The 25842-nt window shown below is 47.3% G+C and overlaps 1 protein-coding gene across 4 annotated transcripts; it reads right to left on the bottom strand.

The window, feature by feature from the left end:
- Positions 1–268: 268 nt before the first annotated feature.
- LOC135824509 (uncharacterized) lies at positions 269–21325 on the bottom strand. Of its 4 annotated transcripts, none has more exons than XM_065337247.1 (8): positions 20668–21325; positions 19197–19220; positions 17931–18018; positions 17397–17606; positions 14400–14567; positions 2461–2527; positions 1637–1708; positions 269–404 (listed from the first exon to the last, which is right to left on the bottom strand). In XM_065337247.1, the coding sequence occupies exons 1-7, from the start codon at positions 20745–20747 to the stop codon at positions 1704–1706; spliced, it is 642 nt and encodes a 213-aa protein (XP_065193319.1). In that variant the 5' UTR covers positions 20748–21325; the 3' UTR covers positions 269–404; positions 1637–1703. The 4 variants fall into 4 exon arrangements, with proteins under 4 accessions (XP_065193319.1, XP_065193317.1, XP_065193320.1 ...); XM_065337245.1 differs by lacking the exon at positions 20668–21325 and adding an exon at positions 20050–20612; XM_065337248.1 differs by lacking the exon at positions 20668–21325 and adding an exon at positions 19574–19934.
- Positions 21326–25842: the final 4517 nt, after the last annotated feature.

A 25842-nucleotide genomic window follows, 5' to 3' on the forward strand; every position in this document is an offset into this window, starting at 1 on the left:
CACGATTTACTAAACTATCCTTTCTCTGGAGAATGAAGTTGAGGACACCACTGCAGCTGTACTTATGGTTGAAAAATATGGTGGTAAAGACACACCCGGCAATATGGCGGTAAACACACGCCTGCCCACACACGCTTTCTAAGCTGCAAAGTAATTAGTTATCCTTTCTCTATTCTATAAATTTATCCTAGGCTCTCCATCCGAGTCCATTTGACAGAAGTTAGTTTGTGATTATGAAAGAGGGGATTTCCCCAGTGATGTTCTTACACAAGGAGATTGGAGAGTCGGCGCACTGCGGGCATGCCACTGGTGGTGGAGTTTGGCGGAAAGATGTCGCGCTGCTTGCCAAGCAATTGCAATGTCGTGTTCACAAACGACTCCATGCTGGTAACGAGATCACTGGCCTAGGGTAAGCACACAGCAAGTAAAGAAGACAACAACTGCACACGGTGAGAGATGATCACGTATCAGTCAGATGGACTACAAGTACTGGTGTATCCCTCCCTATTAATATACATGTAACCCCCCCCCCCCCCGCATAATATACATGTACCCCCCCCCCCCCCCCGCATAATATACATGTACCCCCCCCCCCCCCCCCGCATAATACATGTACCCCCCCCCCCCCCCCGCATAATATACATGTACCCCCCCCCCCCCCCGCATAATATACATGTGCCCCCCCCCCCCGCATAATATACATGTACCCCCCCCCCCCCCCCCCCGCATAATATACATGTACCCCCCCCCCCCCCCCCCCCCGCATAATTTACATGTACCCCCACCCACCCATACCCTCCCCCCTTCCAGCCACGCGCGCTCACGCACCCTATACCGTACCTTGCTCTCACTGAGGCGAATGTTTTTCGCCTCCGCTTCTGCGTATTCTGCCGAGAGTACATCGATGCACTCAATGAGTCGTGAAAACTTGACACCGTGACGCTGCTGTGCCTCTGCTAATACCTGCCATTCTCTAAACATCAAGAGAACACAGAACACAGAACACACAATGACATGACATTGGTATAAAAGGGGACAGTACAGAAAAAGGTTGGGTCGACATTGACATAATGTAGGAGACAGCAAAAGACAATGGGACGACATTGACATAGTGTAGGAGACAGCGAAAGACAATGGGACGACATTGATACAAGCAAGACAGTACAGAAAGACAAAGGGTCAACATTGACAGAAATGAGAGAGTACAGAGACACAATTGGACGAAATTGACATAAAGAAGACCCCACAGAAAGACAATGGGGACGACATTGACACAAGGAGACCGTGTAGAAAGACAGTGGCAACATCGGCACAAAGAAGATAGTTTCGTACACAATCCAGGTTGCCTACTTCGAGGGAGGTTATATTTCCGGACCATGACTTGAAGGATGTCATGCTGGCACAGAATGATCATACCACAGTATGCACAGAGAAGTAAAGACCCCCTCGCCAGCAAATAATGACACACACAATGAGAGAGGAGTTGTAAATAGTCCACAAGTACACTCGGTATGTATATGGCATGCACGCACGCACGCACGCACGCACACACACAGACACACACACACACACACAGACACACACACAAAGTGTTATTCACCTTGCCATAATTATGTTGAACAGTATTGATACCCACCTGTACTCGGAACAGTTCAAGAATATCCGTTGGAACACGCGGCAGTCTCCCTCTCCACCGGAACACATTATTCTATCAGAACAACACATCCAGTTCACAACATTACCGTAAGACCAGATATTTTAACGTCAAATAAAGTTAACGATCTCCGGAGTTTTGTGGGTTAGCGAGGTGAAATTCTAACGAATTTCGTCTCAAAACCGGCAAATGACTGTACATGTACATATTGTTGTGTACATAACGACTTCTCGTTAACATTACTGGTCTTACAGTGTCAGTATGTCAAAGTTACGTCATAGCTCTACGCAGTGACATCATTCACCTACAGATGATGTCATACTGCCTGGAGAGTGCTGAATGTCGGATAGTGCACACATCCCAGTCCACTGCCTTGTCTACTTATCATGTGTACCTGAAGTAGGCTGTATGTTCTCTCCCCCCCCATGTTCATGCTACCTGGTTTGGGCCACCAATTGCCTGATGATCACGAATAACGTGAAAACACGGTACAGTTGAACATCGATTATCCGACCACCTCTGGGCGCGCGCGCGCACACACACACATGCACCCACACATGAACACATGCATGCGTGCATGCACACAAACAATGAGTACGGGAGCAGAATTTCTCTGTTGTAGCTTCAGGACTACCAAGAGTCTGACCTCGTGGGTAAATTACTGAACAGCTGCACATTCCCTTCCCCATACATGCACTCTCACGCACGCGCACTGGCACACACGCGGGTGCGCACACTCGCACACAAGCGCACGCCCACACGTACACACACACACACACACAAACACACACACACACACAGGTTACCATTCTCATCCATGCTATCGAGGTCTTGACCAGCGACTACATTGACACGAACATGAAAGTCAGGTTTCTGCAGCAACAGACAGAATTACAAACAGACGCAAATACAGTGAAATGAGTGTTCAGCAACCAACTCAACGTAACGACCTCTTTACAACTCGGGGACAATGTTAACTTTTTCGCACGGAAACCTCTCACTGCCCTACCCGTGGGTGGTGGAATTTCGCGATACATCGGGGGCAGCAAAGATGGCCACCACTTTTTTGAGGGGCAAATTGTCCCATATTTGGAAGGTACAGCCAGTTGTAGTGCATTTGTGGGTGTGATCGTATACAGCTTATGGCCTTTCATGCAGGATTGGTATCACAGTGTGTACCGTTTTAGTGGACATGCCCCTCAAGATCAAATGCCGGACGAATTTTAGGCATAAACCCTATATAAACCCTATTAGAAGCTTGCTGTCTGCTTGTATTGCGAACATTGTGGTATTAGAGTCAATTTGCAAAAAAAAACTCGCAGATCAGCCAGGGCATATATTAAAAAAAGTTTCGAGGTTCACGTTATATTCAGTTAGACTGAGTATAAGGTTCTGTAGGAACGCCACCACCCTCAAGGATCAAAGACACAGATGCAGCAGGCATATATACAACTCGTAACCTATATCTGGAAAGGACAATTCCCTCTTTACAGCGTGCAAACCAATTCATTGCGTCATTTTTGGTGCAGTGCGATGAGTCACGCCGATGAATTCTTCTAAAATTTACAGTCAAACCAGGATGCTTCCCCAGGGTAAACTGCCTAAACTGCGATTCTAGTCTGAGTCTGAGCTTCAAGAAGCAAAAGTAAAACAAAGCACACGATCCTAAAGACAAAACTATTTATTTTTTCGATGCAATGGTGACTCTTCATCGCCTTCTTCTTTCACCAGTGCAGTCAGTCTCTTCAAGAACAATTTCTTCCCCAGGCCATCGGCATATTTCCGGTGCTTTCCTCGAAGATGATTTCAAATGGTTGAGGAACTTGAGAGAATGATGATACGTCGAAGGAGCATTTTTCGGCTGAGTTGCACAGCTATCAGAATGATTGTCCTCGACGGCAATGCAATATTTTTAACAGCGTCCTCACTTCTTCCTGTCGCGATGTCCATGGATTCTTGGAGAAAGAGTTTGTTTTTCGAGAAAGTACGACTTGGACGTAGATCTACATCCGAAACGTCTTCAAAAAAAGCTTCGAAAAGTCGAGGCTACAGACTTGAGTTAGGAGCGGATCAGGGTATAGTTTCCAGAAATCGCAAAAAACCCAAATTTACCTCGGATGACAAGCTGCGCATGACGTAACGTAGGAATTTCGCCGAGCGCTGGGTCTATGCCCGTTGCACACTCTTGGGGGTTATGAACTCTTGCTATTACTGAGAGTAGGGCTGAAACGATTATACCGATTACTCGTATATCACTCATAATGGATGAAATCGATAATCGTTATGATCGATAACGATTATGACTGTACAGTGCGAGAGCGGTCATGACGTCAGTACATGCAGATGATGCATGGCACCATGCATGCGCGTCATATCATGCACACAGGTACATGATGAACGTCGAAGTACACGTGCATGAAGCCGTAGGTCCGTACAATCATTGCGGGCTTTTTCATTCTGGGTACTCGTAGTCGTACATTCCGCGCTGAGCTGCCCACATCGTACTCCGCGCACGTTCACTGCACTAGTCAGCGTAGCCGGAAAGTGTAACAACCGGAAAGCTTCAAGTTGTAGCGAAACTGTGAATTTGTTCAGTTCTTGTCAAAAAGTGTTATTTTTCGTTGGCTGAGCGTAGCGAATGAAACGAAAAATGTATTTTTTTGCCAGCATTTTCACCATAGTTACGGCACCAGGATTGCGTGAGCTGGTTTTTTGTCAGTGTTCTCAAACTTTTCTCTTCATCGTGGTCTTTATCTTTTCGTTGTAGTTTCCCACCCGCCCTCCCCTTTATTCCCACTTCTGGATAGGTCCTGCAGGCAACGTTTTTTCATTTATCTGATGGGGATATTCTAACCGTTTTTTTCTCAGGGATGTGCCTCCGCTGGGGTCCTGGGTTTTTTTCCGCCAGCTTCGGGCTGGTTAATTATCCGGCGGCCCCATTCACCACAGTGGTTCACTTTGCATCATGTTGGTCTGGGCATCATGTTGGTCTGGTACATACGTGTACATGTATATGCGTGAGGTGGCATGCCCTTCTTCTTGCTCATGTATACACTACGCTAAGCTCTTCCATCTTCCACCGTGAGTGAACAAAGACCACACTACTACGACAACGCAAGAATGACCAGTTGAGCCAGGGCGATGTGGTCATGGTGAGCCGGCTGGAGCAGCAGGCTACTACACCATGTCCTGTGTCGGTCATAGAGGGTTTCTTGGCGAGAGCACGGCATGTGCCCACTCAACCTCTCTTTGGCAAGGTCTCCGCAGCAACCCACCAGTCATGTCTGCGGGGAAAGATGACATACGCCCGGGCGCACGAATTGATCCACACGGCTCTCGCACGCGTAGGTGAAGACCCCACAGGGTATGGCACGCACAGTCTCCGCTCGGGGGGAGCGACGGCAGCGGCCAATGCTGGCGTGCCAGAGCGCCTTCTTCAGCGGCAGGGGGGGGGGGGGGGGGGGGGGGGTTGGAAGTCATCCACATGTAAGAACATGTATGTGTAGGATTCCCTCAAGGACATGCTGTCGGTGTCTCGCGCTACACTGCACCAGTGACTATCGGGTCGGCTATCCTTTCCGTCGTGAGTGAACAAAGACCACACTACTACGGTGATCTGTATCTTTCTGTTGTGTGTGGGTGTGTCTGCGGCGTACGCAGAGGCCAGCTAGCTGGCAAAAACTTACAGTTAGTTTTGATTTGTTGGCGAGGAGAGCAGTGACACTGCTGCCGCCTGTAAAAGCGAAAGTTAGTCGAACCAAGAGATCGCCAGTTTGGGCATGCTTCGGGGAAGCTGGTAGCGAAGCGAGATGCAATCTGTGCAGCCGTGAGTTCGTCCGTCAAAGCGGCACAACCAACTTGTTCCAGCACCTGATTTCTGCTCATAAAGACCAGTACACCGCTGTGGTAGGGAAAGGACCAGCAACCCAGTCGACAGCAACGACGACTACCAGCAATGTTGAGCGCAGTGACAATGGTACGACCAGTGCTGGAACGAAGCCCGTCACGTCGTTCTTCGGCACAGGTAACTTGCGAACGTGCGACAGCAGGCGCTCAGGCATGTTGACGGAGTCGATCATCGACTGGATTGTCGATTCAAGTCGACCCTTCTCCATTGTAGAAGACAGAGGACTGATTGTTGATGCCTAATGGCAGAGGAACACTGCTCATATCACGTTGCAAATTTCATTTTGGTCTTTTTTGGGCCTGTGTACATGTGTGGATCTTTCACCCGTACGTATCTATTATCACTCTTCTATATCGACCTCCACTAATTCTCGTGATCCTTGACTGGTCCTATATTACCCATATCGCCGCAATATCGACCGCTTGTATCGACCACTTATAGTCTGTTTCAAAAAGATTTACAATCAGGTTTGGGTCTTAAAAAGTATGAAGATAAGGGAAATTTGGACAACAAAGTACATAGAATGGCTTGTTAGGACACGGCAAATTGTTCTGTGAAGGTTTCGGAACAATTGGACCAACCGTTAAGGAGTTAGAATTTCGGCCAGGTTTCCGGCCTTTTCCCATGGTTTACAATTTGCCCAGGAAGCCAGTATCGATTTTTTTATCAAAACCCACGATTTATCCTTTCCTTTTTGGCCTTGTGGTTATGAATGCTGTCTGCTGACCATGAAGTTATGAGTTCAAATCCCAACCTATCCTCAAGTCAAACTTTTTTTTCATTGTTTTGGTGATCAAGCTGGTACAAGACAAAGAAGATGGCTGCACCAAACGACTTGTTGTTGGAGGTCGCGCTTCCTGCCGAACTGACTGACACTTGACTGGCTCACGCCATGTGAACACACCCACAACACTGCAATGGTGTGAGTGAATATGCTGTCGCTTTTTGAGATTTATTTTTAGTATTTCAAGATCGCCAATTTATTTGAATTTAGCAGTCAACGCCGTCTTCTATCAGCGTTCACAAGCGTCTGTTTTGCTCAAAATGTCGTCGAAGTCACACGGATAGCTTTGCCAAGTCATGGCCTTGGGAATGAGTCCGTGTCGATGTCGTTTTCGTCACACGGTGAGTAAATTGCATCGCAGCTCAAAGAAACTATTTTGGTCACAAAACGGATTGGGACACATGCCGCTCGTCAACATTTACAACACTTTCGTTTCGACATGTCCTCTCGATCTCTCTTATCGATACGAGGAAGAACTCGTTTGTTGTAAACCAGACGTACGTCCATGACTGTGTCAACGTGAGTGAGTTGTCATTTTTCCTGCTTTCGCGCGGAATATTTCTTCGAGTTCACAGTGAGTTTTTCCAGGCAGCGCTCGAGTGCTCATACGGTAAGACGCCAAACTCCGCGGGCGATCGCCAGGGTTGTAAATCTTTTTGAAACGGACTGTAGGCATCGTAATCTTTCGACTTTGGAGGGACTTAGAATTTTTCTCTCCACTTCAAAAAGAAAAATTGAAAGAATGAAGACAAAGGAATAGAACAAGCAGGATTTGAACTCACAACAGTATGAATCTCAAGCAACCCCTTATACCACCCAGCCACTGTGCTGCAGATGCTGAACCCTGTTGTTCTTACAGTCTTGTACCCAAAATAGGCAACATCCTATGTACACTATAGTACAAATGCTATACTAAAAATGTTAAAATAGCTCCTAAAGGTTCAAATTGTGGGGTTATGGCAAAGGAATCGTGATAAATAGGATATTGATCTCGACTTCGGTCTATATGGGAAATATAGGCCTCGTAAAAGACCTCGGCGGACCTTGGTCTTTTACTCGGCCTATATTTCCCATATAGACCTCGTCTTGGTCAATATCCTCACGGCTGTCCATATGATCACGTCAGCGGACATCTAAGATGGCGTCGGCTTTGAGCATGAGTCATTTGAAAATTCTGCTCGAGATACGCATTTTACCTAAACTTATCGTAGCAAACGATGATATCTTCGGCTTCCTCCGAGCCTGTTGACCAGTAACTCGCGATTTTCCAGAAGAGAAAGGAAAGACGAATCGTTTGATACCTCGCTCGACGACGAGCGTCGTTTTGGTCCCGATCGTCGAAGAGAATTGGGCCATTTTTTGTTCGTCGTAACTATTGTTGTATGTTATTGTGTAGCCGTATTTCCTGCTCCCAGAGAAGCGTTGCTGGAGTTTTCCCGTGCTTTCAGGAAGTTTTCCTGGTTGGCCCAAGGCTTCGGCCATCCGACAAACATAAATTCGTGAGCGGAAGCTGGTACATTTTTTTGGAAGCTGGTGGAGATGTTCTTGCACTTTGTGTGATTTTTAGGGCTCGATGGCATATGGATGGTCTTCTGCATGTCCTGGCATCTGTATGCTGGATCGGTGGCCAGAAATTCGCTGATTAGCCTTGCAGTACTACGTACTTTGCATCTGAGCATGAAAAATGGCCTCAAGGGCATGGGAGTTGATATTTCGGAGGACTTACTTGAACAACATCATGCTGCTGCGATCATGATAATTGTGCACAATAGTGTTACATGACAGTCGCACTACTAAGCAGTGATAGCTGTGCCTTGTGTTGAATTGAGTACAAACATTATACATCATGACTAGAAACTACCACGCGATCAAAGGTATGCACAGCACGAGTACGCAGCAGCCGAGTCCTGGAAGACGCTCGCACCGTGATTTGGTGGTAGCGGCATAGCACAGTAGAATGCATGCAGCATACTCCTGTGTCAAGCCACAACTGACAAACGTTACGTGCCTACAAGTCATCTACAACAATGTACATGCCATCAATTATATATTCACAGCGTAACGGCATAACTTCCGAAGGCAGATGTCACAATTGGAAGAGAACATATTTACCAGGCAGACAAACTGGGTGTAACTCCAGTCAGACTGCACAGGCATAAGTCACAGCAAAAGCACACTCATAGTCATGGCTACACACAACACACGCACGATCGCATACGTGCGCGCGCACACGCACCCACCCAGACGCACACACAACATGAATACCGATGTGCGGCACTGAAAAATTTACACTGCAATAAGAACAGGAAAATGAGCACATACGTCAGTGGTGTATGACTACCACTCAATAATGGAAAAAGACACTAGATTTAAAGTTCAGCTGAGGACGGTGTTATGTCCTGGGTCAGACTCTTCGTGGAAACAACCATGCACGGAGATAACAATAACTATGGACTGTCGGGATTAAGTGGAGTGCAGCCATGCTTACACACTGCCACTGTCCAAAGAGGATGATGGATTCATCGCCTGCTGACGTGTCAGATGAGGGCAAACAGTCACACACCTTGCGGACACTCAAGGCTGATCATAGCGCTTTCGTTGCTGCTGGTTCCCAGATGTCGCTCACAACGATGTGTAGTAGCGTTGTTATCCGGTCCCGAATTCTGCTGGTCGAGATCAGCCATACCGTTGTGCCAGTTTTGCATCTTGACCTGGGGATCCATCCCTGGATCTACGCTGCATCAATGCTGGCAGAGGTCGGCCAGCTCGATAAGCACAACGCCAGCCGCATCCAACGGCAACAGCAACGAGCAGTACACAGCATTGGTCACACTACATGCCAAGCTGCAGCAATGCATAGCCGACGCGGAAGCAGCCTAGCAGAAAGCCCCACGCATTTAAGGCTGGCCCAGCTACTTAGCTCTGCAAGGCCATTAGCAGTGTGCCACCGGCAGCATTTTGGAGGTTGTGCCGGCAACTAAATCCAGCAGGAGTCGCAGGCAGCATTGCATGATCAGACTGACAATTTCAGGCGACAGTTTGTTGCTGAATCTCCTGCTCACTCCCATCATATCACTACAAGGTAGCTCATCCATACTGCCAATACTGTGCGGTGCTCTTATGTCGTTGCCGCGGAATGATATTACAGTAATACCAACTGTAAGAAGCCGTGTTGGATCCGTTTTACACTGGTTGCTGTATTCCGAGCTCCAATAGATATTCCTGGGACAAAACCACGGACTAGAAATTCAGTCTTGCACTGTTTCTTCACTTCCATTGTCTTCTGCAGGTTAATGATGATGGCTTAGCACTGAGCAACATCGAACATTTCATGAGCTCGTTCAAGACGAGATCGTGAAGAGAAACAAATGCCATGTTACCCCTAATCTGCACCTTTTAGAGATGCGCGCCGTGCCAGCTGTAACCCGACTCCATGTGGCCTTGGCTTGCTAGTTGAGCAAGGCTCAGAGAGCATCCATGCGGAATTCAACTCATTTCCACTCTTATTAGAGTGAAGCGTTCCTGCGCCAATGAAACGGCTCGAAGGAATCGCACTTGAACGCCTATCAGGAACGCTGCCCATGTCCAGGCCACTCCGTGGCCGTAGCTAAGGCATGGAGGAAAACGGCATCCACTATAATCCTTCTCTTTCGGCTAGCTTACTCCATAGTGACTAAGTCCTGCTCTTCTTCGTCCTCCTCACTGACCTCAGTTCTGTTACAATTTTTATTTTGTTGCTTTGATCTTCGCGTTTGGTCAGGTCTAACAAACCCAATTTACATAGGGTTACCTAGTTGATTCTGCTTGATTCGAAAAGGATCCACCTGAAAACACACCAAGTTCATAAATCGAACGTGCAATGTGGAAATTTGCGATTTTCCAGTGAAATCGACGCCATTTTGATAGATGGCCGCAGATGAACAGCCGTGATCCTATACTTATTGCACGATTAAAGAGGTCAATATATGAAATATAGAACGAGTAAAAGACCGAGGTCCCCCGAGGTCTTTTACGAGGTCTATATTTCATATATTGACCGAATATGAGGGCAATAATAGATTTATCACGACATAGCATACCTAAAACTGTTTTTGCTTTGCTATAGGAAGAAAGGAATACTATTGAAATAGTATAATAGTATGTACATATGCCGTTTACATTGGACATTACTTCTGTGTAAACCAAAGTTTTCAGTTGTCTCGTGTAGTATGTTCCCCAAGTTCTTTGACTGAGAATCTGACAGTTTAGGTTCAAATCCCAGCATTTGGCTTCAGATTTTTCTTCTTTCGGTTCTGATTTTTTTCAAAGTTGAGGAAAACGTTCTAAGTCCTCGGGCTAAGTGGTCAATAAGGCCATCATTTTTTATTTCTTTGTTTCTGCAATGATCGATTGGTCGAATCCGGATCCAGATCCTTCGGATTTGGATCCGAGCAACCCTGCCCCGCCCGGGAGCAGGGTTGACTGGATCCATCAGATCCAAATGTGACCTTTGTGCGTATATGGTGGGTAAAAATCATTTTTATACTCATTGTCGTACGTCTAGTGGACTTTTGTTGACTTTTCGTACGACGCGGGCGATCAGTACGACTTGTGCCTTTTTTGGGTGACCTGTCAGCGCCATTTTTTACTTCGTCAACATGGCAACAGCCAAGGTCCGCAAAAAAGTGTTCGGTTGATTCTGAAGGATCCGACGGATCTGAGATTTGGATCTGGATCTGGATCCGACCAAACGATCATAGCCTAAGTGGTCAATAATAAGTGGTCAATATAAGCGGTCAATACTGTATAACACCTTTATTTCGGTGTAATTTAACCCTTTCCGTGCTGACCCCTTTTACTCCAGCAAACTGCCATTCCAGGGCACTGACTCTCCTGGTGTCGTTTTCGCGCACAGGTCCGAACGAATTTTCTCTCAATTCAGTTCACCTTGATGGATTTTCGTCATCCTGGGCTTGTTGGAAAGATCAGGACCAAGCGAATCCATCCTGGTAGCTCTCCTCTCAACATGCACAGAGGTGCAACTTCTATGTCCTCTTGAAACTACTTCACGATGCCTCGGAAAGGCGCAGCAACTCGATCTCACATTCTTTTTCGATTTCTTCTTCCAGTTCAGCCGATTTTCACGATTCAAACTGCGCTGCAAAGCTGAGATCCACATGCTCCCGCTGGTGTCCGTTACGCATGCGCTGCGCCAAAGGGAAATCCCCTGGCACGCAACAGAAAACTGCGAATGCATGAACAAAAAAAATCACGATCGCTCAGTGCCGTGAATTCTGTGTTCACACCGTCGCCGCTCCGTCAATCTTTCTCCTATCGCGAAGAACTTTATATTACTAGAAAGCTGAGCTCAATACCTTTCCAACGGTGTATCGATTGTCGCGATAGACTTATTTTTGACGGAGTTACGAAAGTTTGTACACTCATCTACGTGCTGTGATGTACTGCGCAAATCTCATGACGTCCATAGACGTCATTAGTCGTTTGGCGTACAGCGCGCATGACGTCTATAGACGTCATTAGCACGGAAAGGGTTAAATTTCGGTAACTTCGGTACTGGTCCTGGATCACCTAATTTAACATTACACCTAAATTTTCCGAAATCCAAAAATATGTAAAAATCATGAAAATCACTGTCAAATTAAAAAAATCAACTTGTATACATATTATTACAGGGTGCGACAGAGCTCTCAGCCATTGAAGAAAGTGTTGAGTCACCTGCACCATTTCACTTGTATACAATCATGTACACGGCTGTTCGCGCACGGACATCTAACAATATGGAGTCGTTCGGTGCGATTTACGTAACGCGGTACAAACCTCATGAATACGATGGGAGTTTGCGTTTTGGGATGAAACTCATGTCACTCTCCGTGTGGTTCCACGATTTCGCAAGTCAAACCAGGATTTATTATTTGAAAGCGCTCGAGCGAGATACTCAATATCCAGACAATTTGAGAGAGAAGGAAGGTAAAAGGAACTCCTGCCATGGTCAACCAGCATCCTGACCTTTTCGAACCTCTCCAAGCTGTCCCTGGTAGTCTGGATATTGACGAACGCACTGATTTTCAGCTTCTCCTCGCCGGGATCACGGGTGCAACTTTCAAATTTGCCGATATGCACTCGAACAAACGCACAATTGGATCTACATCACAATTTTGGGGCTATCTGTGTGCTTGCTGCCTTTTTCAGCAATACCCCACATGTCTACTGGGCAGTTTCCACCAGGCCTCGGCCTCCTGGACTCAACAGCGACTCCAGCGCCATGCCATCTGTCCCCTAAATCGCATGAAAAGGTAGCTCAGCATCGAACGCACGGGACCTGAAGTTTGTGCACGGGACGTGATAAAACTTGGTGAAGATAGCCAGAAGATAGTCCTCTACCTGGGAAAACTGAAAGCTAGACTGGGAAAACTCCTGAAAGGGCTTCTTGACGCAGGCATGTCAACGATGAATCAAGGAACGAGCGAGAAAGAAGGCTTGACTTGTGCAACGCGGAACAAACTGTTCCTGAGACGAAGTTGGCCATGTGAGGTACCAGCGGAAAGCTAGTTTCAAGAGGAACACGGAATACCTGATTTCCGGGTAAACCTGGCCTGGTAGCTTTCTAAATCGAGCGAAAACCACAGCGAAATCGGCTGCTGAGAATTTGAAAATTCAAATTTCCTTGCCGATCCAGCCCAATCGAGACTTTTGGCTGCCATCTTGTTGAATGTCCAAATTTCGCGAAAAAAACCCAGCCGTGTGTACTGGTATAGTACAATCGTCATGTACATACCGATGATAAGTGGAGCCTAGCCGGAGATATTAGTGCAAGAGCCGTTTTTTTTTTTTTTTTTTTTTTTTTGGTGCCATGCATACCGAATTTATCCTTCCACCGAAAGGTCAGGGGTTGGCTTTTACCGAAATTTTACAACACCGAAAGGTCAGGGGTTGGCTTTTACCGAAATTTTACAACACCGAAAATAAGGTGATATACAGTATATGCTGATATTTGACCGCTTAGAGATCACAAGTTTCTGTGGGGGTCAATAATACGAGAGTGATAAGTACCTGTACATAGTTGAACAAATTTTAAATTGTTTTTGCCGTATACTAATTTCCAACATGACACGTACAAAACTTGTTCGGAAAATCGGTAAAACCAATAAATCGATCGTTAGTGTTATTGGTTAATCGTTAAGGCAAAATGGGCAATCGTTTCGGCCCTAGTTCTAGCCGTATGGCTAGACGAGAAGGCAGAAATGCCCGTGTACCTGGTGAAGTTAAAAGTAAAATGAAATAAAATAAATCAGCACACGAAGCACAGAAGCCATAATAGTTTCGACAAGGCCTTTCGTACCATTACATTTCAAGTCGAATACAATGGTGATATGGTACGAAAGGCCCAGTCGAAACTATAATGGCTTCTGTGCTTCGCCTGCTGATTTGCTTTCCTCCAACCAAGAATCTATTTGAACAAACAAAACAAACTAATTCACGACAAAACTCAACGTAGAAAGTAGTCAAAGCCAAGCGGAGAGAATAACTAACCTCTTCTGCTTGCTCTTTACCAAAACAGTTTCTGGTGTTTCTCAGTGCACCTCCCCCCCCCCCCCCCCCCCCACTCTTACAGTGCGCAAACCAATTCACGACAGAACTCAGCGTAGAAAGTAGTACACGCCAAGATTAGAGGAAAACTACCGTATGTTTCCGGTTGTAAGTCGACCTTTTACGGCTAAAAATAGAAGGAGAAAGGGTGGGGGTCGACTTACAACCGGGATTCGACATATAACCGAGAACTATCAGTGTCTTTTTTTTAAATGACCTGCACCGCATGCACGAGTGCACCATGTGTTCACATTTTGCCAGTTTAGTGGCCTTTTTCAAGGATTGGGACGCTATACCCTCTAATAAGGAATATTTACGTGATTTGTTAAAATGTGTTAGTACATGTAGCAGGGAGAGTTAGTAGTGCTTCGTTGGGTGATAACTTTAAAAACAGAATTGAGACCTCCGGATATGGGGGTCGACCTATAACCGGGGTCGACTTACAACCGGTAAAATACGGTACTAACCTCCGCTGCTTGCTCTTTGCCAAACAGTTCCTGGTGTTTGTCAGAGCCCACTCTGTACACATCTTGCAAGTGTGCGTACATGTCGGACGAGGCCACGGCGTTAGAAGTATCAGACGCACCTACACGGTTCACGATGACGCGAAGTGCCTCGCGGTACACCACTTCCAGCTGTGGATCAGAAGAACAGTGGACAGGCATGCATGAACACAACAAGAATATGTACATGCACGGACAGACAGACAGACAGACAGACAGACAGACAGACAGACAGAAACACGCACACACACACACACACATGCGCGCACATGCACACTTGCTAGATCTGTGATTTTTCGGCACACAACACAGATACGGTGGAAATTACAAAGCCCAACAGTTACATGGAAACACAGCTAAAAGTGCTTACAAAGAAATCACTAAAGAAATCACTATAATAATAGTATGCTGATTATACGGCACATCCCGTTACAGCGAGTGGAGTCCTCTGTTCCGATAGAGCGATCAGCCGATCACTGCTCACAGCAGCTGATACACACTGTATACATAGGGTAGTGTATAGTGTTTGCCGCAGCATTGTCTCTCTCCGTACTGTCTCTCTCCGTACTGTCTCTCTACGTACTGTCTCTCTACGCATTGTCTCTCTACGTACTGTCTCTGTCTCTCTACGTACTGTCTCTCTCCGTATTGTCTCTCTATGTACTGTCTCTCTCCGTACTGACTCTCTCCGTACTGTCTCTCTCCGTACTGTCTCTCTCCGTATTGTCTCTCTCCGTATTGTCTCTCTCCGTACTGTCTCTCTCCGTATTGTCTCTCTCTCCGTACTGTCTCTCTCATCTGTATAATCATGCGCATGCTATAGTCTGTTTCAAAAAGATTTACAATCAAGTTTGGGTCTTAAAAAGTATGAAGATAAAGGAAAATTGGACAACAAAGTACATAGAATTGCTTGTTAGGACACGGCAAATTGTTCTGTGAAGGTTTCGGAACAATTGGACCAACCGTTAAGGAGTTAGAATTTCGGCCAGGTTTCCGGCCTTTTCCCATGGTTTACAATTTGCCCAGGAAGCCAGTATCGATTTTTTATCAAAACCCACGATTTATCCTTTCCTTTTTGGCCTTGCGGTTATGAATGCTGTTTGCTGACCATGAAGTTGTGAGTTCAAATCCCAACCTATCCTCAAGTCAAACTTTTTTTTCATTGTTTTGGTGATCAAGCTGGGACAAGACAAAGAAGATGGCCGCACCAAACGACTTGTTGTTGGAGCTCGCGCTTCCTGCCGAACTGACTGCCACTTGACTGGCTCGCGCCATGTGAACACACCCACAACACTACAATAGGGCTTGAAAGTGCTACGTCACAGCATAGCAACAATTTCAAAAATTCAAAAACTGGATCCACTTGGATCCAGTTTTTGTATGGATCCAAGCACATTTCAAGCGGTCTTACCCACAGCATGGTGATGTAGCGAGTGAAACTGACTGATTTGGCTACTGGGGGCGGGGTTACGACTGGTGGCGAAATAGAAGTCACACCTGCATGCGACATGAGTGGGTTGCTATGCACCCACATACTTAGGCAATAGCAAAGTCACACCTTAGTGGATCCAAAAATAGAAATCTGATGTCAACTTACTACTCCCTGGCCGTTTTGACGTCATCACTTTCAAGCCCTATGGTGTGAGTGAATTATATTGGTAGTCATCGCGCTGTAGCTTTTTGAGATTTATTTTAGTATTTCAAGATCGCCAATTTATTTGAATTTAGCAGTCAACGCAGTCTTCTATCAGCGTTCACAAGCGTCTGCTTTTCTCAAAATGTCATCGAAGCCACACGGATAGCTTTGCCAAGTCATGGCCTTGGGAATGAGTCCGTGTCGATGTCGTTTTCGTTACACGGTGAGTAAATTGCATCGCAGCTAAAAGGAACTATTTTGGTCACAAAACGAATTGGGACCCATGCCGCTCGTCAACATTTACAACACTTTCGTTTCGACATGTCCTCTCTGACTCCATTATCGATACGAGGAAGAACTCGTTTGTTGTAAAACAGACATACATGACTGTACGTGTACGTGTATCAACGTGAGTGAGTTGTCATTTTTCCTGCTTTCGCGCGGAATATTTCTTCGAGTTCACAGTGAGTTTTTCCAGGCAGCGCTCGAGTGCTCATACGGTAAGACGCCAAACTCCGCGGGCGATCGCCAGGATTGCAAATCTTTTTGAAACGGACTGTAGATGCAAATCGGGGAGTCGTAAATACCGCACGGTATTTTACGACTCCCTGATGCAAATAAGTCAGTGCTTGTCTGTTGATGCAATGGACTCCTGCGTGGCTTGCAGACCTATTATTACACAATAGAATAACAATAATATTCGCGGGATCCGCGTTAGCAATAGCATCACTTGAATGTTCAGAAACACACAAGCTATAGCCTTCGCTTCCGCAGGCCACTACTATACCACCACTATTAGTGAGGTTCCGGGGTACGATTTTCCGTGCCAAAATCCGTGTGGGCGCTACGGATTTTTTCCAGGCGTGCTCCATACGATTTTTCGGCACGGAGAATCCGTGTGGACTGGCTTTCACACAAACCATGTTTCGTATGGAGATTTTGCGTCATCGGGTGCAGAAAGATTTTTCGCGTACAAATTTGGTACGAGAAACATGAATTTTCCGCGGGAAGTTTTGATTTCGGTACAAATTTTCAAAATAAAAAGGCATAGCGCGGGAATGTGACGTGTTTGGGATCGTAACCTAGGCAATGACGGCAAACACATAAGTTCCGTACTCCGGAACATTTCACTGCTCGAAAGCGACGTATAAAAAATCCGTAGCGCCTCTACGGATTTTGGCACGAAAAATCGTACTCCGGAACCTCCCTATTACTACACAAAGCACCCCAAATAAGCATTTCTGCTGACTCAGTACCATGACATCATCAATGCCATTATCATCATAACCACTACAGAACATAGTGGGTACTGTACAACTGCTTACGGCATGGCCGGAAACAGACGGTTCGTCTCTGGGATTCCTGGACAGGTCGCTGTCTGGTACATCTTCCTCACCGTCGTCCTCCTCCTCATCCTCTGCATCTACACCAGCGGTGGTGCCCTCAGACTTCTCCGCCTTGGCATTGGCACGGGCGTACGCACGGCGTAGGTTGAGTAGCGGTGCAGCCGCCTGTACGCTCTCCGATCTTTCTTGCTGCAAAAGTATAGACACAACGGCATACAAGGAGATTACGTCACGTCACTACAGCCGTCCGTGCTGGCAACTTCAATCAAACACATAATTTATATGCACATGCAGATGCGCACACACAAACACGTGCGGGCATGTGCACACGCGTGCACCATTGACCATTAGACGCCCATCGCCAGAGGCGATGATAGCGATGCTACAGCAGAAGCCATAACGACGTGTGCTGGACTTGGACTATTCAACAGCTCGCAAGGCTGAAGCATTGACCGCCACTATTCAGCCTGGTCTCCACCACACACACACACACAGGCACAAACACACACGCACCTTTCGCCGTTTCGTCTGCAGCTCCTCCTCCTGAATCTTGCTAGCAAGGTCCTCGAAATATGGTCCAATCTCAGATCCATTGCCAACCCTGCAATCAACACACAAAACAAAACAGTTCTTTCTTTCAGCACATAGAGCTCTAGAACGAAGGAGGAGGGTCTGTGTGTGTGTGTGTGGGGGGGGGGGGGGCATGCGTGTGTTTGTGTGTGTGTGTGGGCGCACGTGTGTGCTTGTGCGTGCATGTGTGTATGTGCCTGTCCAATAGCAAGGGTTTGACCGACTCGTGACCAAACAAGGCTAGGCAGACGGTAAACCGAACGCAAGGTCCGTGGCAAGTCCAATTGTCACGCTCATACCATCGCCAACCAACAGTGGATTGAAACGGGTAAGAGAATATTATAGATACTAGACTAGTAGAGGGGTTAAGATGCACGTTATTTTCCGACGCGACACGCAGTTTCACGTCAAATTTGGCGTAAAAGTCCAAATTTCGACGCGAGGTGCAGTCACACGCGTTCATTTTCAATGCGCGATCCAAATATTACGAGCTGAACTTTCGCATCACGTCGGAAATAACGTCCATCCTCTCTAGTATCTGGAATTTACTTTCTGCTACTCACAACTACAGAGCTGCTCAGTGAAATCCAGTCGCGTCAGCTTGCATCATTTCGCAGCCCAGTGGTTGCAGATCTAGGCGTCTGCAACGCCCGGCGAGTACTCGGGTGACGCGACTGGATTTCATAGAGCAGCACTGTGCATGCTTGCTATATGTATGTAGCATGCGTTGAGAGAGTGTAAACAGAAGTTAAAGATGACCGTTGCCAGAATCAGAATTATCACAAGTGGGGCAACAGAAACAAACATAATGGCAACTACATTCTTGTTCTTGCAGCACCCAGGGAAAACACAGGCCGCAGAAAGTGTTTGCATACATGTGGCGTGTGTGTGTGTGTGTGTGTGCGCGCGCGCGCGTGTGTGCATGTGTGTGTTTGTGTGTGTGTGTGTGTGTGTGTGTGTGTGTGTGTGTGCGTGTGAGTGTGTGTGTGTGTGCGCGCGTGCGTGTGTGTGTGTGTGTGTGTGTGCGTGTGTGTGTCTTCAGCCTTGCCAAGGTGTTGAATGGTGCAATCCCAGCACAAGTTGCTATGGATTCTGCTGTAGCATCGTTATCACCGCCTCTGGCGATGGGCGTCAAATGGTCAATGGTATGCGTGTGTGTGGGGGGGGGGGGGGGGGGGGGGGGAGGGGAGTGAGAGAGAACACACTTACTTTGGCTCCAAGACATTGTTTTTACTACAGCATGGTTGGAAATGGACAGAGGAAGAAGAAAAAAACAATACAACATTGGAGAAAGTGACAAAGCATGCAAAACGTTCAACAGCTCTGGTACCCTATGACTATGAGTATACAATGATCGTAACACTAAGAAAGAACAGTTACAATTACATAGACACACACAGACACACGGAACCCATGACGTCACATCCTATTTCCAAATAATTAATTCCAACATTATGGATTCGCCCATTCAAGATGCTGGACCACCCATTCAACAATCCCGAACAATTTAATCCGAGGGCAGAGAGCAGAGGAAATGTCCGGAGTATATCACTGTGTTTATCCAAACCAGGAAAAGTCGTACGTACTCTGTTCCCTCCATCTGGCCACAGCTGTACAATGGGGTCTCTTAGGTAATAGAGGGACTGGAAATCATGAAACGAATCTGTTTCAAGCTTCTGGGGAAGTGGCCACTCGAGCCGAAAACTGCGAAAGGCTGGAAACCCGCTGCGCACTGTCATTAGAAATGAACGGATCCACTTGCACAAATAGCCATCCACGCTGTTCAATCAATCAATAATTGACCAGTCACGACATGAAAACGCAAACAACAAAGCCACATTCGATCGCCTCTATCATTCGAAATCGAAAGGGCACAAAAATTTCAATGTCCTCGAAAAAAGCGAAAGTTTTTTTTTTGAATGACATGACCACCACGTGGGTCAGAATGGCTGGACGTGACCCAGGCCAGTGATACGACTTCAGCGACTAGTTCTTGCTCAAACACACCTCACAGCGCATGACAAAATAAACGTCCTTGCAAAGGAAGCAGGTGCGTACTCACAGACGGCACGTCTCCATTCCTTCCAGGAAGGACCGTCTGCCCGGCGTTTTCCTGGCCCTGCTCCGGGTCGAAGCCAGTCGACGGCGGGTGGGCTCGGCCAGGGAAGGGGAGGACGCTTCGGCCATAACTACGCCGCTTGCTCATGCCCAGCCGTCAATGGCTTGGCACAAGGTTCGATACCAGCACGCCAGACCAAACCAAACTACCAACGCGGGAGGGGGACTAGTAAAAACATAGAAAGCAGCATTATTACTTGTGCAGAACTGCTCCAGTGAATGATAGAAACGGTTCTGAAAATTGCGGAAAAGCCTGTCAACAGGTCGGTACTGCCACTGGACGATAAATTAAATTTTATTGTTTTCTCCAGAGCCTAGTGAACAACTACAGCAGTATAGTAGTGTCGCTGCTGACACGAGCTGGCGTCAACGTCTCTGCTGTGGGACCCTGACCATTCGAGTGAAGCTACTACCGTGACGGCAGGAGCAAGGAGCGAAGAATAGTGCTTGCAATAAAAAAATTCCGCGCAGTGACAAATCCAGCACTCCAAACGTAAACAAGATTAGATTGCTATACCATTGACACCACACAACCTTCAGCCTTGACTCCAGCAAATCTTACCTTTCCACCAGGGCTGATTGGAGCAGGAGCGTACTGTCCTGGCCCTTTTGGCGCTGGCGATACTTCTCGAACGTAGCCATCACGACCAGCAGCCGTGCCGAACCTCCAACACCACCACTAGCCAGCACTACTCCACTACTATACTGTACTAGTCAACTCCAAGGACCAAGGAGAAAAAATTCTGCCACTGACAACACACGTTATATTTACAACGTTACGTACACTGGTGTACAAATACCGCGGTACGCGTTCAGCTGGACCTACAGACCTTCTCTGTTCTGTTCTGTACTTCGGCGGATGTGACAATTATTATTTCCTAGCAAGCAGCTTCGCACCATGCGTAACACCTGAGTCCTGAGCCAGCGCTGCATTCAGCTAGCACCGGTGAACCGACCGTCCCCTGGACTGTGTAGCTGTGTAGCTGTGTTGATGCCACAATCGACTCGTCCGTCGGACGCTTGCTTGGATGAAAGAGGACTTCCGCTACACGCTCAGTGAGACGGAGAGTGAGGGCTAGGGACAACCGTTGAAAAAGACGTTTCCAGCAACTACACTTGTAAACAGAACGCCAGGAGATAAGAGTCTCAGAGAGGCTGCAAAGCCTGCGATCCCTGTACGTACAGCTGTGGATGCCGATGAGGTCGAACGCAAAGGCGCAAAGGGCGAGCTAGCGCTGACATTATTATAATATTAGTGGCAGTGCACTGTCAGTGACAGTGCACTGCTACTAATAATAATATTAGTACTACATGTAGTGAGATCGAGAGAGAGAGCTGTCAGTACCCCGTGCTACATTTTGTTGTGGTGACAGATCTACAGTTTGTGGCGTAACTCGAACTAAAAAAGCACATGCGCCGATGAACAATGTCAATGATGAATGACTAAAAAGTCTAACAAAAGTCACTTGGCCTTTGGAAGCTGATTGTTTGGGGCGCACGTGAGTTTGATTTCCGTAGGGGGCCGGGCCCTGGGGGAGTCGGGGAACGCTCAACGACTCATGTCATGATCATGCCTCATGCCATGGTCCCGGCGCGGTGGCAGTTCATGAGTCCTCGGCCTCACTCAGGAGTCAGGACGGGTAGGGTGGATGCCGTGAGGACTGATGGAACCAGGCATCAACCCAATGATGGTGATGGTGACATGGTGTGAGAGAACCATACAAACCAGCAGGCATTATCAACAAGTAATTAGTTACGTCCAGTCATGTACAATAACATATCAACGAACGCGTGTTACTTTTTCTGCTGCCAATGCCAATGGCATTATGATAGTGTGGGTCGGCCACAATGGAATCATAAATAATTAATGATTGTGTTATTGTCTTATTGAATGTCTTTTTATGATTAAATTTAATTGAATGATTGATGTACATGTACATGTACATGTACATGTACATGTACATGTACATGTACATGTACATGTACATGACATTGTATTGTAGACCCGGAACTAGCTGGACGGGTCAGAATACTGAACTGAATAGCCTGGATGGCATGAACATGGCACTGTGTGAGCTCAGTAGGTCTAGGACTTGAAGTTAGTTGAAGGCATATCGAAGACGTCATGAGTCGCGTCACTACAGAAGTCACGGACGTGACATAACATTGACAAGTAACGCATGTTGACTATTGACTATTGTGTGAAGGAACTGTTGAAAGGTCGCAAGAAGCAAGACTAACCAAGACAAAGAGCGCGTTCGAATTGTCACTCTTTGGCTTTTCGAGGAGTTTCGTGTTTCTGAAGAGGTGGCTTATTGGCCTCTTCAGAAAGCAAAAGTCTCCTCGAAATTCCATAACCTCATCCGATGGGAGGGGTGGATTAGTTCCAAAGAGTTTGGAATATTCCCGCGGAGCTGGTCGATCGGATTGGACGTCATTATCACAATGATTCCACTGAAAACTCCAAAATGATAGAAACTGTTCCACAGGGACACTTCAACTAATCTCTTTGAAGAATGTGTTCGAAAAGTTGATGAAGACAATTCGAACGTACATGTACCCTAAGGGTGACATGCACAAAGACACAGACAAGGCCAGGGGTCACGGAATACAATCATGTACATGTACATATACATTAATTGTGTACATCATTTATTATTATTATATTAGAAAGGAAAAGGACATAATGGAAACGAGTTAAGAGTAACTCTCCACCACTGTAACTAGATACTATATACAGTCAGAAAGTGCAACAACTAGGCACAAAACTGACGGAGTACTGAGACATTCCAGTGACAATCGACATTCTTTGTTCCGTTGGGACTGTAGCTTGTGCTCGTTTTCGTTGCGCTTGCCTTCCCCTCTTTGGTCTTTCCATAACCTTGAACCTTCCAAGTTGGAAGGCTGTCGGTTAGCGCTACGGAGATGACTGTGTTGAAGCTAGGTGTCAGGACGTCGAATGTCTCAGTACTCCGTCAGTTTTGTGCCTAGTTGTTGCACTTTCTGACTGTAAATAAATATTCTTTTATTCCACGATGGCGTGACGCCAATAAGGATGATTAATAAGTGCGATAGAACTGGTACTAGCCAGAAACAGCTAGATGGAAATTAACCGGGAGGCAAGAAGCAATGGATCATGAAAAACAAGCGGGGGCAATAATGTTAGCAGGGGTGATCGATATTATAGTTAAGTACACGTTCGAGATATCAGAAACCAGGGGGATGCGTGGAGCAGGAGCAGGTACTGCTCAAAAGAAGACTGGCTGCATTGTTTCGGAAAGAATTTCTACGAGGTTGGGTTGTGATGTCGATAGGGAGTGAGTTGTAGAGGGTGAGGGCACTGTTGATGGGGGAGTCTCGGTGCCTGTTCGTGTGTGCGTGTCCGATGGAGTAGGTCCTTGTCTGTCGAAGGGTGTATGGTTGGTGTTGACGTTGTGGTGCAAGATGTGGTTGTTGCAGGTGTGGTGGGGAGGTTTGGTGGTGGATGTCCCATGCTAGTAGGGCTTGTTTAACAAGGAGTCGTGAGCTAAGGGTGGGGAGCTTTGCGTGATGGAGGAGGGAGCTGTGGTGAACTGGTGCAAAGAGGGGAATCCGAAGGCAGATGCGTATAGCACGGCGTTGAATTCTCTCCAGTGTGTCCCGCTGTTGCTGTGTGGTGTTCGAGAGGGCAAGGCTGCCATATTCGAGAACGGGTCGGATGTAGGTTGTGTATATTAACAATAGGCTGGAAGCGTTCATTGTGCCACGTGTCTTGTGGAGTTGGTGTAGTAGTTTTTTGGCTTTGTTGGTGGTTTCTATGATGTGTTGGGTCCATCGCAAATCGTCTTGGAGTGTAACACCAAGGTGCCTATGTTGGTGGACCTGCTGCAGCCGAGTCGAGTGGAGCGTGATGTGGATGGTGTGTTGGGGTTGGAAGGAAAGGACGACGGTTTTCGTGGTGTTGACGAGGAGATGCCAATCCTTCAACCATCGTCCTGCTGCGTCCACGGCACGTTGGAGGAATGCAGCTGACAAATCCCTCGTGTAATGCCGTGTCATCGGCGAACTGGCTGCATTTAGTGTGAGAGTTTGTACATGCTGGGGGGAGGTCGATCGTGTACACCAGGAAAAGAAGAGGCCCCAGGACAGAGCCCTGGGGTACTCCAGCTGGAATGGATTTCCATGATGACAAAGCGGAGCCAACCTTGACGCGTTGTCGGCGGCGAGTCAGGTAGCTTGTGAGCCAGGTAAGGGCAATGCCACGGACACCAAGGTGCTCGAGTTTGGCCAGGAGGCCAGCATGCCAGACTCGGTCAAAAGCCTTTGATAAGTCAAAGAAGCATGCTGACACTGCCTGACCGGAATCTCGGCTGGCGGAAATCTCATGCACTAGGCGGGAGAGCTGTAGTTCAGTACTATCCTTAGATCGAAATCCAGATTGGTCGGCCGGTGGGTGGGGCTCAATGTGGGTGTAGAGGCGTTGGTGAACAATCCTCTCCTGAACCTTGCTGACAACGCTTAGGAGCGAGATTGGTCTATAATTGGTGACCTCTGCACGAGAGGCTTTCTTGTGTAGAGGACTGATAGTGGCGTCGCGCCAGTCCTGTGGCTGCTCGCCTCGCGAGAAAGACTCGTTGAAAAGTGTTGCGAGGGAGCACGATATTTCGTCTGCAGTGATCTTGAGCAATTTCGTCGGGATGCCATCGTACCCAGCCGACTTCCGGAAATCAAGAGCGGAAAGGAGTTTTCTGACCTCCTCCTGGGTGGTGATGATTTCCTTCAGTTCGCTTCCGATGATGCGCGACACGCCAATCTCTGGCACGGCTTCAGTTGGTCCGGAGACGGACTTCTGGCTTTCCGAAATGAAAAAATTGTTAAACGCTTCCGCCTTTTCTCCATCTGATCTAGCCACTGTTTCGTTCGCTGAAATAGGTGGAAGCTCCTTTTTCGGGGACGACCGCAGTGATTTCATTAACTTGTACAGGTTTCGCTGTGGGACACCAGTTACGTCGCCTTGCGCGGTAGTGGATACGAAGGCGGATTTAGCTTCTCTCTGTAGTGTTGTGGTCCTATTGCGTTGAGTAACGAATGTGAGCCAGTTCTCCGCGCTGCGAGTTCTGAGATACTGACGGTAGAGCTGATGCTTGAGTTTAATGCTGCAAAGAAGCTGTTGAGTCATCCATGGTCGCCGACCTGGGCATGTCTGGTGTGTACGTCGTGGTGCGAAGTTAGTACAGTACAAGTGTGCTGTGTTGATAAGCGAGTCATGCCAATGCGACCAGAGGTCTGTCATTGATAACTGCGGGATTTCCTCAGCTGGTGGCAAAAGCTGCATTGAGCTCAGGGCTTCTTTCAGTGCGACGACGCGATCAGGGTCCCAGTTCCAGCGCCAAGCTTCGACGTTTTGCTGGGGTGTTGGTGCTTGTGGTGGGCATGCAAGGGACACATGTCCTCCGACGAGTACATGATCTGACGCTCCGACAGGGGGATACGATGTGACAGATAGGTCTTCTTCTGGTACGTTGGAGATGACAACGTCGAGGCAGGACTTCAAGTTGCCTCTGGAAATACAGGTCGGAAAAGACACGTGCTGGTTTAATCCTGCAGTGTCTAGTAGGTAGCTCAGCAGGTCGCCAGCTCTATCAGTGATATCAGTGGCAGGGGCGTACGCCGCTCGCCTCCAGGAGTGGTTCCCATGCCACCTGATGAACCAAAATTCCACACAAATTCAATTGAAGTGCTATTTTTCGTATCCCAC

The sequence above is a fragment of the Sycon ciliatum genome, chromosome 9 (genome assembly GCF_964019385.1).
Source record: "Sycon ciliatum chromosome 9, ocSycCili1.1, whole genome shotgun sequence".
Classification (NCBI taxonomy): domain Eukaryota; kingdom Metazoa; phylum Porifera; class Calcarea; order Leucosolenida; family Sycettidae; genus Sycon; species Sycon ciliatum.